Source organism: Sphaerodactylus townsendi, linkage group LG14 (assembly GCF_021028975.2).
Source record: "Sphaerodactylus townsendi isolate TG3544 linkage group LG14, MPM_Stown_v2.3, whole genome shotgun sequence".
Lineage (NCBI taxonomy): Eukaryota > Metazoa > Chordata > Lepidosauria > Squamata > Sphaerodactylidae > Sphaerodactylus > Sphaerodactylus townsendi.
This window is the reverse complement of record NC_059438.1, coordinates 3694040-3710021: the sequence shown is the minus strand read 5'-3', so window position 1 is coordinate 3710021 and position 15982 is coordinate 3694040. Positions and strand designations below refer to the sequence as shown.

The window sequence follows — 15982 nt, the reverse complement described above, 5'->3', positions numbered from 1 at the left end:
TTCACTGAGAGCCTCTGGGAGGTGGTGGTGGTGGTGATTAAAATAGGCTTACAAACTCCAGGTGCTGGGTGGAGACTTCCTAGAATTACAACTGATCTCCAACTTCAGAGATCAGTTCTTTTGGAGAACGGCTGCTTTGGAGGGAAGCATCTTTGCCATTCTTCCCTCTCTGAGACCCCTCCCCTCCACAAACCCCACCCTCCTCAGACTCCACCCTCAAAGCTCCATGAATTTCCACACCTAAAGTTGGTAGCTCTAAGTTCTGAGTATTGGCTATCAGCGGCTATTTTCCTGAATGATACCGACTGCTCTGCCACAAAAGCAAAGCATCGACTCAAAGTGTAGCCCATTATTGATGACAAACAGATCAAGAGTTGCAGGGTAATTCTGCCCATTGCATAATACAAAATGAGAAATGTGCTGAACATGCCATCAGGTTATAACTGGCTTAGGTGGATTCCACATGGGCCAAAAACAGCAGTGTGAAAATGGTGCGAAAGTGGTGTAAAAAGGTGTAAAATGGTGTAAAAAGGTTTACACCATTTTCACATGGCTGTATTTGGCCCATGCGGAATCCATCTTACAGTCACCCAAGTAAAAGTCTTCCAAGGCAAGTTAAAAGCAGATAAGGTTTGCCACTGCCTTCCTCTTCTGAATCTTCCTTGGAGGTCTCCCTTCCAAGTACTGACCCGGCTTAGCTTCGTAGATGTGATGAGATTGGACCATACCATGCCTCCTTCCCTCCAAAATGTGCATGTTAAGTCAAGAATGTATATTATCCACAATATCATCAGCATCATTTAAAAATTATGTCTTTCTGGATGCCCCCTTAAATTTACCCTGCTAAGTTAGTATGTAATCCTAAGGGGAAATAGGGAGAAGAGTATTTGCTGGGATTTTAGCCAGCTTGTCTCTACAAGGTTGAGCCATCAAGTCCTGATGGGCACGCTGCCTAATCCCACCTTGAAACCTTGAAATTAAGCTTTTAGCTCCACAGAAGCATGTAGGGCTTCCATTTACATGCAAATGGATGCTATTCATGTGTGAATTATAGCAAGGACTGACTTTGTTGAACAGAATAATTAAGTAATGGTCACATTCCTTTCTGCTTTGGGTGTACTTCCTGAGGATTATAATTGCTGTAAATTATTTCATGTGTCAGATAATTAAATTCCTTCCTTCCTTCCTTCCTTCCTTCCTTCCTTCCTTCCTTCCTTCCTTCCTTCCTTCCTTCCTTCCTTCCTTCCTTCCTTCCTTCCTTCCTTCCTTCCTTCCTTCCTTCCTTCCTTCCTTCCTTCCTTCCTTCCTTCCTTCCTTCCTTCCTTCCTTCCTTCCTTCCTCCCTCATAAACAGGAATATCTACAGGCAGTATGAATAGGGATGAAGATTTTTTGTTTATTTAGAAAATTTACACATCACCTCCTCATAGAGCTGCTTGAAGCAGTTTGGAACCCAAAACAAAAGATCATAAAGCATAAATTCATCAAAATTAGCAGATCATTAAAAACCTAACTAAGGCTGTTTCACTTGACGAGGCCGAGGAATACAGCATCCCAGCGACAGCTTAAAGAATGCGCTGCGTCCCTGGGAGAGGCAGGTTTTGCACGGCCGCTGCTAAAGCTGCATCGCACTCGCAGCAGCGGCGGCGACCTCGCTGGCAACGGCGGCCAGCGAAGCCGCACTGTTCCAGCGAATTTCGAGATTTTGTGCGGAATGGCGGCCCGGCTCAGTTCTTACTCTAAATATGGGAACGCCACGGGGCTGTGTGTTGAGCCCTTTACTGTTCACCCGCTTTATACATATGAGTTGTACTCACATACATCATAGTAACACCATTATCAGGAATTTGCTGATGACACAGCGGTGGTGGGACCTTCATCTCTGGAGGGATGAGTCTGCCTATCGGAATATGAAGTGGACGACTGCTCTCGTAGTTGCAGGGAAAATAGCCTGGTTCTTAACACTAACAGAGACAAAGGAGCTCATGAGTGGACTATAGAAGGAATGAAAACAAGAATTCAGCCCATTGACATTTATAAATGGAATCAAGTGGGCCGAGGGTGGCTATTTTTTTAAATTCCTGGAAGTTATGATTAAGAGGATTTGACCTGGGGAATTACAGACTGTGATTGGTTAGAAAGCCCAGCAGACTGTACTTTCTGAGACTTTAAAGGAAGCAACAACTAGATAAAACTTCTGGTGTCCTTTACGCTGTGTGCTATAGAAGCGTCCTAACCTACTCATCTGTGTATAGTTCTCGAGTTGCACAGTGTAGTGGGAAAGGCTCCAAAAGGGTGATCAATACTGCACCAAAAGAGTTATCGGCTGCCCTCTCCCCTCCTTGGAAAGAAATCTATAATGCCGAAGTCTAAATAAAGCCCAAAATATTCTAAAGGGACCCCCGTCTCATCCTTACCTCTCTTTTTTAAACTGCTACCATCTGGCAGACGATACAGAACTGGCCCTCAGAACCTGAGGACAAAAGAGGCTTAGAGACAGCTTCTACTCTAGAGGCTGTGGCTATGCTAAACTCCAGCTGCTTCCTTATTGATGTATTTGGGGCTATGTAGGAATGGGTGGAGGATGATATTATATGGAAGTCTGAAATTGCATGGAGTCTGAAATTGTATGGAGTCTGAAATTGTGTGCATCGAGGAATGCTGCTGTAAATTTCGTTGTGCGTGCACAATGACAATAAAATGCTTATGCTTATGCTTATGGCTGGAAGGCGCCATTTCTCCCCTTTCCCAAATGCCTACCTTGTCTCCTGGCTTCCGGCTTGTTGCAGAGGCCAGGGGACATGCCCTAAACTGCGACTCCAGGGCACAGCCGGCTTCGGCAGGCTGCTGAAGCGTAATCCCTGGCTTCTGCGACACAGCTGAAGCCGAGCTAAACAAGTGTTAACTGGCGACGGCATAACCTAGTATTGAAGCAGCTGTGCCGCCGCCTGCCGCCCTCCCGGGACCATCCATACTAACGGTCCCGGGGGTGTGTGTCGGCATTGTTTATGCTGACGCACCCCTGCACCATTGCGGTGCGGAAAGGGCCTAATAAAAACTCAGAACAGAAAACAGTGTAAAAACCCAGAGCATAAAACATTTAGCAGTCTAACTGTGCAATGTGTAGGGGTGGGGGCATGAAGCTGCATTCGCCATGGTGTGACCTTTGCACTGGCACCATTGCCCCCTCAGCAGCAGGGCATCATGTGGCTCTGCAGTGCCTGAACCTAAATGTTTGCCCCCACACTTATCAGTTTGAAAGCTTTAATAACAATAACAGTAATAGTAATAGTAATAGTAATAGTAATAGTAATAGTAATAGTAATAGTAATAGTAATAATAATAATAATAATAATAATAATAATAATAATAATAATAATAATAATAATACCCCTGAAAATATGGGCATATTGTTTTCTTTATTTGTAAATCTGGATTTATATTTGTAAATCCTGACCAGGAATGTGTCACATTTCTCTTGCATGCTAAAAACTTTTAGCTTTCTTCAAAAGAGGTCAAATCTTTTTCCAAAATAGGAACCTCTGCTTTCTCTCTGAATTCTGCAGTAAGCAAAATTCGGCAGCCATTCCCAAAATGACAGATATTTTCCCATCAGTCAGAAATCACAACCAGAGCCCATGGGTTTCATTTGTCAATACTGATTGTTAAGTAGTCTGTAGATAGAAAAACTGTACACTGTAGCCATTGACAATCTGTCACTGTCTGCGAAACACACAACTAACAACTGGTTGGATAGATAATAAGGAAAGGGCAGGAAATTGGATCATAAAGAAACAAAAGGTTTTCATGGCTAACTTGGGGAAGTGTATGAAAAGAATAGAAAAGGAAAAATTGTGCAATATCTGTCCTTTCTTCCACTTCTATCTGGAAATTAATAATTTCATTTTGCTGTATTACTCACTTGTCCTGTTTATCAAAATTATCCCCTTTTTGGTTTGTGTTACCCTATTACCCTCTCCATCACTGACTGAGGCATTGATTTCTGTTTGTGATATTCTATCTTAATGTCCCACCTGTTTGCCATTCTGACTGACTGTCCATTTTCTCTTCCTCAGCTTTTTTGCTAGCGCAAGCTGGAGAGATATCACTAGAAAACCAAGACTCTGTGGGCCAAATTATAAATGATGGCATCCAGTTCCAAATCATGGATGTCAACATTATTTTACAGGGATTTAAGAATGCCACAACCTTGTAATATTTTTAATTCCTTTTAAATGGTGGTAGTGTCCATGGAGTGGAGTTGTGGACATTTTCACATCTAGTTTGGCCCTTTGCTGAGGGACTTGAAGACTTTGAGAAGGAATCCTTTTTCACAACGTCTCTTCATCAATAAAAACTGTGGGCAGAAATATACACCAGCGAATTCAGTGTAACTTGGCAAATGGATTAGAGCCAGCGAGACCTGGGTTCAAATCTGTGGTGTGTCACAAAACTTATTGGGTAGCCTTGGGCCACTCTCTCCCACCAAACCTAGCCTACCTCACATTGATGCTGTGGGGTTAAAACCACAGGGATGAGCTGATTGGAGGAAGCATGGGGATAAAAATGCAAGGCAGATAGCAGTCTCTACACAGTCCTCGCCTCAGAACTATTTGCATACCTGGCAACCAACATAATTCTCACAAAAGAAAAAGTCAAAGACAACGATCCTTAAAGGAATAAAGATATGAAAAGAAGACTAAGATGCTGTTTGGCATAGTACACATTTTCCAAGATGTAAATAGAAGCAAAGTAAAAGGGGGGGGGGGGCAAACCTTGCTCATCACTTAAGGATTCATCCATGGCTAAACAGCACGCCCACCATTTGGTGAACAGTGTCATCATATGGACAGCAAAACAGGCTAGAAAGAGTGGGAGGGATTGGGTCACGTACTGTGTGCTGTCCGCTTTGTGTTTCTTCTGCTCATTTGGGAATTTTGAAAACCGCTCTTTTGCCATAACCTACAACCCACTTCAGTGTAGCATAGCATAGCATAGCAGGTCTCATGGGACTGCTCTGTGAATCTCCTTGAATACTTTCTTATCAACTTGGAGAGAAAAAAAATTGCAAGATAGCAGTTTCATTTTCTTTTCTTAAAAAAAAACTCCCTAGAACTTTATCTCAACCATATTGCGGAGCAGCAGTGGCGTAGTGGTTAAGAGCAGGTGCATTCTAATCTGGAGGAACCAGGTTTGATTCCCAGCTCTGCCGCTTGAGCTGTGGAGGCTTATCTGGGGAATTCAGATTAGCCTGTGCACTCCCACACATGCCAGCTGGGTGACCTTTGGCTAGTCACAGCTTCTCGGAGCTCTCTCAGCCCCACCCACCTCACAGGGTGTTTGCTGTGAGGGGGGGAGGGCAAGGAGATTGTCAGCCCCTTTGAGTCTCCTTACAGGAGAGAAAGGGGGGATATAAATCCAAACTCTTCTTCTTCTTCAACCAGGGTAATGTTGTACTTTGTGAATGGAATGTTTAGTATCACTCCCCCAAATGATCTCCAGACGACAGAGTTCCGTTCCTTCGGAGCAAATGACTGCTTTGGAGAATAGGTGCTGTAATATTTATACCTTTTTTAGGTTCTTCCCCTCCCAAGTCTCCACTCCCAAATCTCCAGGTATTTCTCAGACTGGAGTTGCCAACCCTGACTGAAGAGGAGTATCAGGTGGGACTTGATGTAGCAGAGTGGAATATCATGTCTTTTATGCAACAGTGCTGATACTCCAGGCACTGAAGTCATGCCTCTGCTAACAACATACAGTGAAAATTCTTATTCCAGCAATTCCACTTACGTTGTCATGCTACCACTGACAAAAAGAACCAGGGCCATCCATTCAGTGTCAGGAAGAACAAAATGGTGTGCTTTGTTGCAACAATATCCAGGAGAGCTACACAAGGAACGTAATGTCATCAAAGAGGAGTCTTGCATACAAGAAGTGCTGAAGATATAGTTGGGGAAACCTTGGACTACCAGTCATGGGAAGGTTGAGTTTGAAACACCAATGACACCACATAATTCTTCTTCCATTTCCAACAGTATCACTTTCTGAGACAGAAAGTCCACAGTTCCATCCATAGCTCTAGCTGATTTGCTACCTGCATCCAGAATGGGATCCCTGTGTTTGGACAGTTGTTCTCTGCTCTCAGTAAGTTCTATTGGCTGCCTGTGAGTGCTCTTGCTTGAAATATCAGTTTGTCCAATACTCTGCCTCCAAATTGGTGCAATCAAGACACACCCAGTTCTAGTGATAATGACCCTGATGGATGTGTGGTGTGAGAAATGAGCAAATAATTGGGTGGTGTTTGCTTATATTAACATTGCAGTATAACTTTTGACCCTACCAAAGAGACATTTAGCAGAATTCAGCTCATGCAGTGGAAGGTAATTTACAAACCAAGCCTCAGAGAAAACTTGTGTAGCATCTTTAAAAGCTTATAAAATATTTGTGGCCTTCTGAAGGCAGACATATAGTTATATTATAGATTTCTTAATACATTTCCTGACATTGTCCAGGATGATCCTACAGCAGTGGTTAAGCTAGGGAAATATGGAATTTATGTACCACTGGCAGCCCCAAATATGCTTATCAAATAAACAGCATGACAGAATACACTGTGAACCATATCTTAAGGCAACAGAGACAACCTCCCTGCTGTGGTCTGGATGTAGGATAGAGTTGCCTTTCCTAGACAATGCATAAACTGACTTCCATTTTTTTTTACTACGTTGTCCAGATGATTGCCTTCCATTTTTGGGGCATCTCACCCTGAGCAAATACAATTTTTGCTAACTTAGGTGGATTCCACAAGGCAATAACCCTGTTTAGCTCTAGTTGCTCTGATGGTTCAGCTGGTGAGATAAACAGGCCTCCACAACTCCCGAACCAATCACAGGAGATAATGGAATTGGGTCTCAACATATAGCACAGGAGCTTTAGCCCTACATATGAAATGGAGGTATTAGTAAACTTCTATTTTTTCAGGGTCAAGAAAGGTGACCTGAAGTTGCTTCTGGAATTCCAGTAACATTGTGAAGGAAGAAACAAGAACTTTCAGTAAGAACTTTTCACTCGACTTTCTGTCCCTTACCTCCCAGGCAACCTGGGAGAGGGAGATAGCAATACAAATTTTACACAAATAAACTATTTAAAATCCATCAGACTCCCTCCAACAGGGTATACATTAGCATAAGATATGCAAGCAGAATATTTTCATACCCGCATCAAGCTTTTCTAGAGGACCTGGATCCAGGGATACACAAGTGGGAATGTAACTGGACATAGTGCAGTTCCACCTATACAATATCTTATCTAACTCTGAGCACTTTCCTCCTTATATAATATAGGTCCAAAAATTGGTTGCACAAGATCTTGTGTGAGTATAAATACAAGTGAGAATACCATGCATTTGACCTAGCACAAGCAGTTACCATCCTCTTTTTCTTGTGTTTCTACATGCAGAGAGCTGCGGCCAAGTGGCCATTTTGTGCTGGATCTAACTCAATGCATGTTTCAGAAATAACTTGGCCATTGTCAGTTTGTTTTGAGTGTAAAGGTGAACTTTGGGAAGCGAGGTCATGGTTTAGTGGAAGAACATCTGTTTTCATTCAGAAGGTTCCAGATTCAATTTGTAGTTAAAAAGTTCAAGTGCTATTTTCTGTTTCACAGAAAGATGACAGTTCAGTCAGTTGAAGCGCAGCAGATGAGAAATTGTATGCTTCCATATTAGAATATAGTTCCAAATGAATATGAGAATTATATGCAAATTATCATTCATTGTGATGTTCTGTCTTTGTCAGAACCATTACTTTGTGCATTATTGAACATGGTACTTTGACGCAAGAGCATTTAATGCCAAAATGTATTTCAACCAGATGGGGGGAGCAGGGCTAGGTAGGCACTAGGACCCAGGCGGAGCATTCTACAACAAAGAGGGTCCAGTATGCTTTGCTCTGTGGCAGGGGAATATGCACCTTACTATTATCGTTCTGTAGAACAGAGTATAGTCAGCGTGAATGATCCTAGAGAGCCACTGCTACTCAGAGTAGAAAAGACTGACCCTAATAAACCAATGGTCTGACTCCGTGTAAGACAGACTCATGGATTCATGTTCTATGATTTCAAGATTATGCAGCACAAGCAATATGCTTTCAATCTGCATGTATTCCACAGCACTCGGAAGTCAAATATTTACTTATAAGCAAGTTCTGGCAAGATGTTTGCATATTTTTTTTCCTGGTGTTTGCTCAACAGTATCTGCCTCGGTGCTGGACATACTGTGAACAATGATGTCAGCGTGCACTTCGTGTACCAAGTCATGTCGCTCTATTCCCCGTTCTGTCAGTTTTGTAATGTAGACGAGCAAAAACGAAATGTTAATGTCGCCCCTTCTCGCTTTCTCCTTGTGATTTCGAATACATCTGACACTTTCTCCGCACATGCCTCTATATCTGTAATTACATTAACATGCTGATGTGCACCAAGGGACTTCATCTGGAATCCATCTGGTAAGTTTAACAAGGGGGGAAAAAAATCTCACATCATGAAGAGAGTGACTTTTCCCCCCTCCTGAAATCTTCAAAGCTTTAACCCGAAAGCTTTGAGAGACCTGTCACTTTACAATAACACCTGACACCATCAGAATCTTGCAATTATCAATTCCAGGGCAATCACAGCCTCTTTTCACCACATTTTCCCTTCCTTAATTTGAAAGAGAAAAAAAACCCCTCCACTTCTTATTCCTTTAAGCCTGTTAGAGAAAAAATGCAGGCTTTGGATTCTGCAAATAATTTCAGCCACGCTGGCCAAGGGGACTTGGCCAAGATTGATTTCAGTCAGGCTGAAAATGACACACGTCAAGCTCATTTGCAGATGCTTATTCACCCATCAGATTGCATAAAGATGACCCTGGGATTGCTAAAAACTTTAGCCAGGAAGTGAGAGGCAAACTGCTAATGCTTCGGCTGGCATGCCGGGTTAGGAAGACTCTTCCAGTGGGAGATAACAGGCCCGGCTTGTTGAAGACAGCTGTAACCTTGTCATTTTATATGTCAAGAAAAGTTGCTCTGCTGTAATACAGGTTCACAGCCCTGTTTAAATTTTTAGCCCACCCTTTCCCCCAAGGAGCTCCAGGCAACCTAAATAAAGATCCATTCCCTTTTATCCTCACAAGGACCCTATGTGGTCATTTAGTCCTGGAGTTTCCAATGCGGCACCTTCCAACACCAAATGTTTTTAGGAAATGGGCAGGGCCAAGTAGGGCATTTGCCCAATCAGCCCTCTGATGACTACTGAAGACTTGATGCCTGTGCAGATTTTTTTTAAAAAATGTTGTTTTGATCGCAACTGCCACCACAGTACAAGGATCTGCACTGTGAAACTGAAGTTAAGCTGTGGCAATCATTTTATCACTGGCTCCACCTTCTGCAGCAGCCATTTTGTGGCAGCCATACCATGTCAGAATTCCAAATGTGCCCATGGGTTCAAAAAGACTCCTGGCTTAGACACAGAATGGTGGAAGGTTCCATTGAAGATGACACTGACTTGTACTGAACTGGGCCATTGGTCTAGGTCAGTGGTGGCGAATCTTTGGCACTTCAGATGTTATGGACTACAATTCCCATCAGCCCCTGCCAGCATAGCCAATTGGCCATGCTGGCAGGGGCTGATGGGAAGTGTAGTCCATAACATCTGGAGTGCCAAAGGTTCGCCACCACGGGTCTAGGTAGTATTGTCTATTCTGGCTGGCTTCAACTTTCCAGAATTTCAGTTTTTTCTCATCACTATCTGACCCTATTTTTTGGAGATATTGGGAACTGAACTTGTGATCTTCTGCATGCAAAGCAAATACTCTACCACTGAGCTCCAGCCTTGTGCCAGAAGTTCTAGATTAACTGTTTACCTCACTCTAGTTGTCCCTTAGGTCTTTTCCCAATTCAGTGGTCAACATGGAGAGTGTACCAGCATAGAAAAAGAGTTGGTTTTTATATCCCGTTTTTCTCTACACTTAAGACGTCTCAAAGCATGTTAATGGAAAAGCCCAGGTCTGCGGATTGTGAGAAGTTTCCTGTAATTAATTCTATACTAGGCTTCCCTTGAAGTTACTCCAGTTATTACAGTTGGTCTAGAACACAGCAATGAGGCTCCTTACAGGGATCCCAGTAAGATCCCAGATATCCCCAGAGTTTGCCAGTTGCCAGTTGAGTTCCTGATCAGGTTCAAGGTGTTGATGCTCACCTTTAAAGCCTTAAGTGGTCTGGGGCCATTGTATCGGTAGGACGACATCTCCCCGTACCACCCCCAGAGGACCTTATGTTCCTTTGGGGGAACATGTCCTTTTTTCTTTGTGTCCCATGACACACATTCTTTGGCTGTTCTAATATTAGATGTTCTGTGTTATTACTGTTTAAAGTTGAATTAAGGTTAATTTGATTGGCAGATTGGACTTTGCTGTATCATTTTTTAATTATATTGCCTGATGTTACTGTTGTTCACTGCCCAGAGCCCAACTTTGCCGGGGTAGGGTGGAATAGTAATCTAAAAGAAAGTAAAGTAAAAGTAAATTGACAAAGAGGATGTTAAGCATACTTACACTTGCAATCCAAGGGCAGGCAGGAGCCGGCCTGCCACTGTGGCACCCACCTAAGCTGCCTGTCACCGAGCCCTGCCCTCCCCGGTCTCCCCGCTGGCTGCCATAAGTGGGGCATGGGGGGGGCATGGGGAGCTGGGCAGGGGGGCAGGGAGCTGGTCATGCCCCAGGTGCCATTTTTGCCTGGTATGCCTTGACCTGAGACCTGTTGACATTCACATATTCTTTAACATTAAGTATAGTCCTTTTCAGGTATTGAGACCAGGGACCTACCGAACACACTTAGGCCACTGTCTTCCCTCTCTTCATAATATGGAAGTAACTGCATAATGATCATACATTTCCAAATGTGTCTCTGAATATGTATAAAAATACATTCCTGGCAGTTTGTGTTAAATTATACTGGTTATATCCCAGTTTGCATTTCCACTTGTGAGACTATGCGAGTAATCGTTGGCTGGTCTGTATCTAGTGCTTTTGATTGCACAGATGGGATGGTACTGAGTTTGTGGTTCTGTTCATGCACTGACAGGTCCTTTCCATTGCTGCTGGGACAAAGACATCAACAGTGTTCTTACCTTGGTGTTCCAGATTTACCTGCATCAAGGAGCTCATTTTTTCACAGATAGATCAGCTCTTCTCAAACTAGTTTGGTCCAACTTTTTTTTTTCTGGGAATAAGCTGTTAGTTTTAATAAAGTAACTGGAGTGTCACATCAGTTTTGTCCCTGGATTTAAATGTATTCACGCCATCTGTCTCACCATCTCCGAAGGTAGAAACAATTGTGTCGTGGGTGACTTCCAGTAAATTCCCAGTTGTTCTGAACAGCTTGAGTTGTCTTACATCTTACTCAGATTTTGTTTGGTGGAAAGATGCGGCTGCACAGTTTTCCATTAAAACTGTTTAAGATTCCCTTTACTAGCAAATCAGAAGCAAAAGCAGTTTAGGTGTTTTTTAAATCATCACCCCAAACTGCTTCTTGTAATTCTGAGTTTACTCTTTGCAGAAAATGAACTCCTTCCCATATGTTCTCTATCCTGAGGTTTCAATGTCATCTTTAATTAGAAATGGAAAAGTAATGTTTCCCTGGCTTGATTTATATGTGGGTTTGTCATTGCTGCTGTGCTGAAGTCTTGTTAGGCACCCAACAACTAGGACTTGGTCAAAATACTAACACCAGTGTAACGACTAATGAATATGAAACGCCCAATTTAAAACATTTCCTTTTAGGAGCTGAGTGCAGCATTCCTGGAGCTTGTGTATGACAAACGGAATTGCACAAGGGACAAACTAACACATCAATAGCCTCACCCCCCTTTCCACTCCAATGTTATTCCTTTGTTGTGGAACTGTTTGAGGAAGGGAAGAGCATGTGTAAAATGTGCAAGCAAAACTTGTTGTCCTGGCCAACACTTGCCATGTATATCAGGACTCTCCAAAGGTTTTTCATGAGTGTCTTTCAATTCCAAGAAAGTTATATTCCTATTCCAAAGTCGCTATTAATAAAATTAAGCAGGAACACCTTGAGGAATAATGTTTAGAGCAGTGGACTCTAATCTGGAGAACCGGGTTTGATTTCCTGCTTCCCTACATGAAATTTGCTGAGTGACCTTGGGCTAGTCACAGTTCTCTCAGAACTCTCTCAGCCTCACCTACCTCACAAGGTGTCTGTTGCAGGGAGCGGAAGGGAAGGGGTTTGTAAGCCACCTTGATACTTCTTAAGGTTGAGAAAAGCAAGGTAGAAATCCAACTCTTCATAAAGTTTGTGAACCAGAGCTCACTTCATTAGGTGTGAGCACACAAAGCTCTACCTCTTGCTCTAGACTTGAACAAAGATCAATCTAACTCAATATTTGAGTCCAGTAATACCTTAGAGATCAACATTTCCCAGGGAATAGGCTTTCATGAGTCACAGCTGTCTTCATCGGATACAAGATGAAATATCTGTCAAATTCACCACCTTTACCTGACAAAGAGAGTTTTGACTCATGAAGGCTTATACCCTGGAATTGTTGGTCTTTACAGTGCTACTGAACTAGATTTGTGTTCTACAGCTGTCTAAAATGGTTACCTATAACATACATACTATTTATTTATTTTAAAAATCATTCTGCCTCTCTAAGAAGCTTGCCTGATGTGGCTTACAAAATAAAACATAATAAAAATATAAAACATTAGAAGTTATTCATTAAAATCCAGAATTACAAAGCCCCAAACCTAGCCAGAGTCCAAGAACAAATAGTTGAGTGGCATAATTCAAGCATTTTGGGTGCTAATGACTCAGCACCCACCCTTTAGAGATTTTAATTTTGCTGCACCTTTAATATTTGATCCCTGCAACATAATCTAATCTGCAGGATCCAGCATAGTATATCCAAATGTGCCTTTACATGCATATATAGCTGAACCTGGGAGATGGCAATTTACACAAATAGAATGTGTCAGAATTTGAACTCAAGATCTCAAAGCTTCAAGCCAACCACTGTATATTTGTGTGCACAGAATGGGAAAGATGTTTATTCCTTGATCTGAACTGGGAAGTGACATGACTTCTGCCTGTTTTTCTGTGAGCTTTCTTCTATTGTAACATGAGTCACTGGAGCCTGGAAAGATAGTATCAGCCTCTGGGGCCTTTTAAAAGTTACTAATCTCTCAATGGCTACAGCTCTATGTAATTTTTTTCCCTCCATTCCCTTTGTCATCTTGTGCAGCCTCTTCGATCACAAGGTGCTAGTTACCTAGAAAATTGCTATTGCCACCTCAGACGTCTCAGCTTTTCCAGGGTTGTGGATGTAATGCCCTTAAAATAATAACTCTGGGATAACAGCCGCTCTCATCATAGATAGTGACCTGAGTAAAATTATTGCCTTATTGGACATCAACAAAGAAACTTTCATCTCTCTGATCTCAGGCTCAGCTATGAAAGCAGGAAGAAAAAGATGATGTCGTTACATGTAGATACAGCTGTTGTGCTGCTGCTGCAGGGTCTCTGAAATTGTGGTCACAAAATAAAGCCATCTAGTTTCCGTGACAAGAAATAGCTCTTAGCAGCCAGCTCCAGCTATGAAATGCCTGGATTTTACATAGGATTGTAAAGAAAATTGAGAAAGGGAACAATAATTACATACACCACGGGCTCAGCTTCATACGCAGACCACACTCTGCTCCTGAGCTATATCACTGGCCAGAAACAAGGACTTATCACTTTACCAGGTAAAACAGAGACAATTTCCAAATCACAAGTTGATAATGAGGATGAAGACAAAGAGTTTGGATTTATATCCCACCTTTCTCTCCTGTAAGGAGACTCAAGGTGGCTTACAAGCTCCTTTCCCTTCCTCTCCCCACAACAGACATCTTGTGAGGTAGGTGGGGCTGAGAGAGTTCCGAAGGACTTCGACTATCCCAAGGTCACCCAGCAGGAATGTAGGAGGGCGGAAACACATCTGATTCACCAGATAAGCCTCTGCTACTCAGGTGGAGGAGTGGGGAATCAAATCCGGTTCTTCAGATTACAATCCACCTGCTCTTAACCACGCTGACTCTACACCACACTGCTCTTAACAAGCTACTGCATGCTGCCATGGTCTTGCTGTACAACACATTGCTAAATCCAGACTTGGAGGACTGTGTACAGTTCTGGAGACCTCACTTCAAAAAGGATAGGGCCAGAATGGAGTGGGTGCAGAAAAGAGCGATGAGATTGATGAGGGCCCTGGAGGCCAAGCCCTAAGAGAAAAGGCTGAGGAACTTGGGGCTTGGGAATGTTTGGGAATGTTTAATCTTGAAAAGAGGAGGTGTGTGTGTGGGAGTGACATGATTGATCATTTGAAGTACTGAAAAGCTGTCTCTTAGAGAAGGGCAGGGAGCTATTTCTGTCAACAGCAGAGGATAGGACTCACAAAAATGGGTATAAATTACAGGCAGAAAGGTATTGGCTGGACATTAGGACTTTTTTAAATAAAAAAATTAACACTAAGCGTAGTTCAGCAGTGGAATAAGCTCCCCCTGATTGGCAATCTTGTCAGGGATGCTGTAGGCTGATTCTGTAAGTGGACATCCCTGGTATTGAACCTGGGACTTTCTGTATGCAAACCAGGTGCTCCGCCAGTGGGCCATGGCTCCTCCTCATGACAGAGTCATGATCTGAACACTGTCTTTCAGATCATAGCTTGGCACTTTAACTACCACACCATACTGGTGCGTGAGCTCAGGTGCCTGCACTTTCGAATTTCTCCAAACTTTCTGTGTGTTATTCTTTCCCACTCAATCCCATATAGCTATTCTTCAATGTTAAAACAATTACAGCAGGGAGAAGGTAGCTGTGCAGTCCTGCAGGCCAAGTCTGATTGACAGGCCATGAATTGTTCCTTCTTTGGCAACATCCTTCCCCATTCTTTCATTATTCTGCTGCTGAAGCCACCAGGAGTGTTTGCAATACATTCTCAACTGATATTTACATTCGGTGGACAGTTACTCAATTAGTCCAATTTAATGCACATATTAATGAACTCAAGGTCCCATTATATGAGTTAAAGGAGCATTTAAACATGTATTGCCTTCATTATTTTTCTTTACCTCTCCTTCCTTTCCCACAGCAGGAACTTCTGTTCATTTGGAATAAATTATTCCACTCATATAAGACGAACCCTTCTCATCCATCTGCACCACCAAGTACTGCTGGAATAGGAGAATAGGTGGCTTTCTCCATTTCACTGTGATAGAATAGGCGAGACAAAGATTCAAGCAGAGCCCTTTGGGGATAGGGCGGTATATTAAATCAAATAATAAATAAATAAAAAGAAAAGAAAAGAAAACTGTGGGAAAATTCACGTACCTTAAAAAACAAAAATAGATACCACTTATGTATGGGAACATAGTGTGTCACATGCAAAACTGCCATGTTTACATCACCTTGAGAACTAAGACGACCTGGCCTCAAACACTCACTCATGCAGTATAGCTTAATTTGTGGGACTGTTGTGAGGATAAAAGTGAGAGGAACACATGAAGCTGCCTTATACTAAATCAGACCATTGGCCATTCAAGGTCAGTACTGTCTATTCAGACTGGCAACAGCTTTCCAGGACTCTCCAGGGCTGAGGATTGCCTACTATTTGGCCCTTTCAGCTAGAGATGCCAGGGAACTGAGCCTAGGGCCCTCTTTAAGTCAAGTAGATTCGCTATGAGTGAAGAAGAAGAAGAAGAAGAAGAAGAAGAAGAAGAAGAAGAAGAAGAAGAAGAAGAAGAAGAAGAAGAAGAAGAAGAAGAAGAAGAGCTGGATTTCTCCCCCTTTTCTCCTGCAAGGAGACTCAAAAGGTCTTACAATCTCCTTTCCCCTCCCCCCCCCCAATCCTGTGAGGTTGGTGGGGCTGAGAGAGCTTCGAAGAACTGTGAC

General features: G+C 42.7%; 1 protein-coding gene across 1 annotated transcript in view; it reads right to left on the bottom strand.

Moving 5' to 3' along the window:
- The window catches only part of ADAMTS18 (ADAM metallopeptidase with thrombospondin type 1 motif 18), a 110485-nt gene extending 100205 nt beyond the window's left edge, over window positions 1–10280 (bottom strand). The window contains exon 1 of the mRNA XM_048516039.1: window positions 10233–10280. Within this exon, the coding sequence (XP_048371996.1) occupies window positions 10233–10280 (48 nt within the window). The remainder of the gene's footprint in view (window positions 1–10232) is intronic.
- Window positions 10281–15982: the final 5702 nt, after the last annotated feature.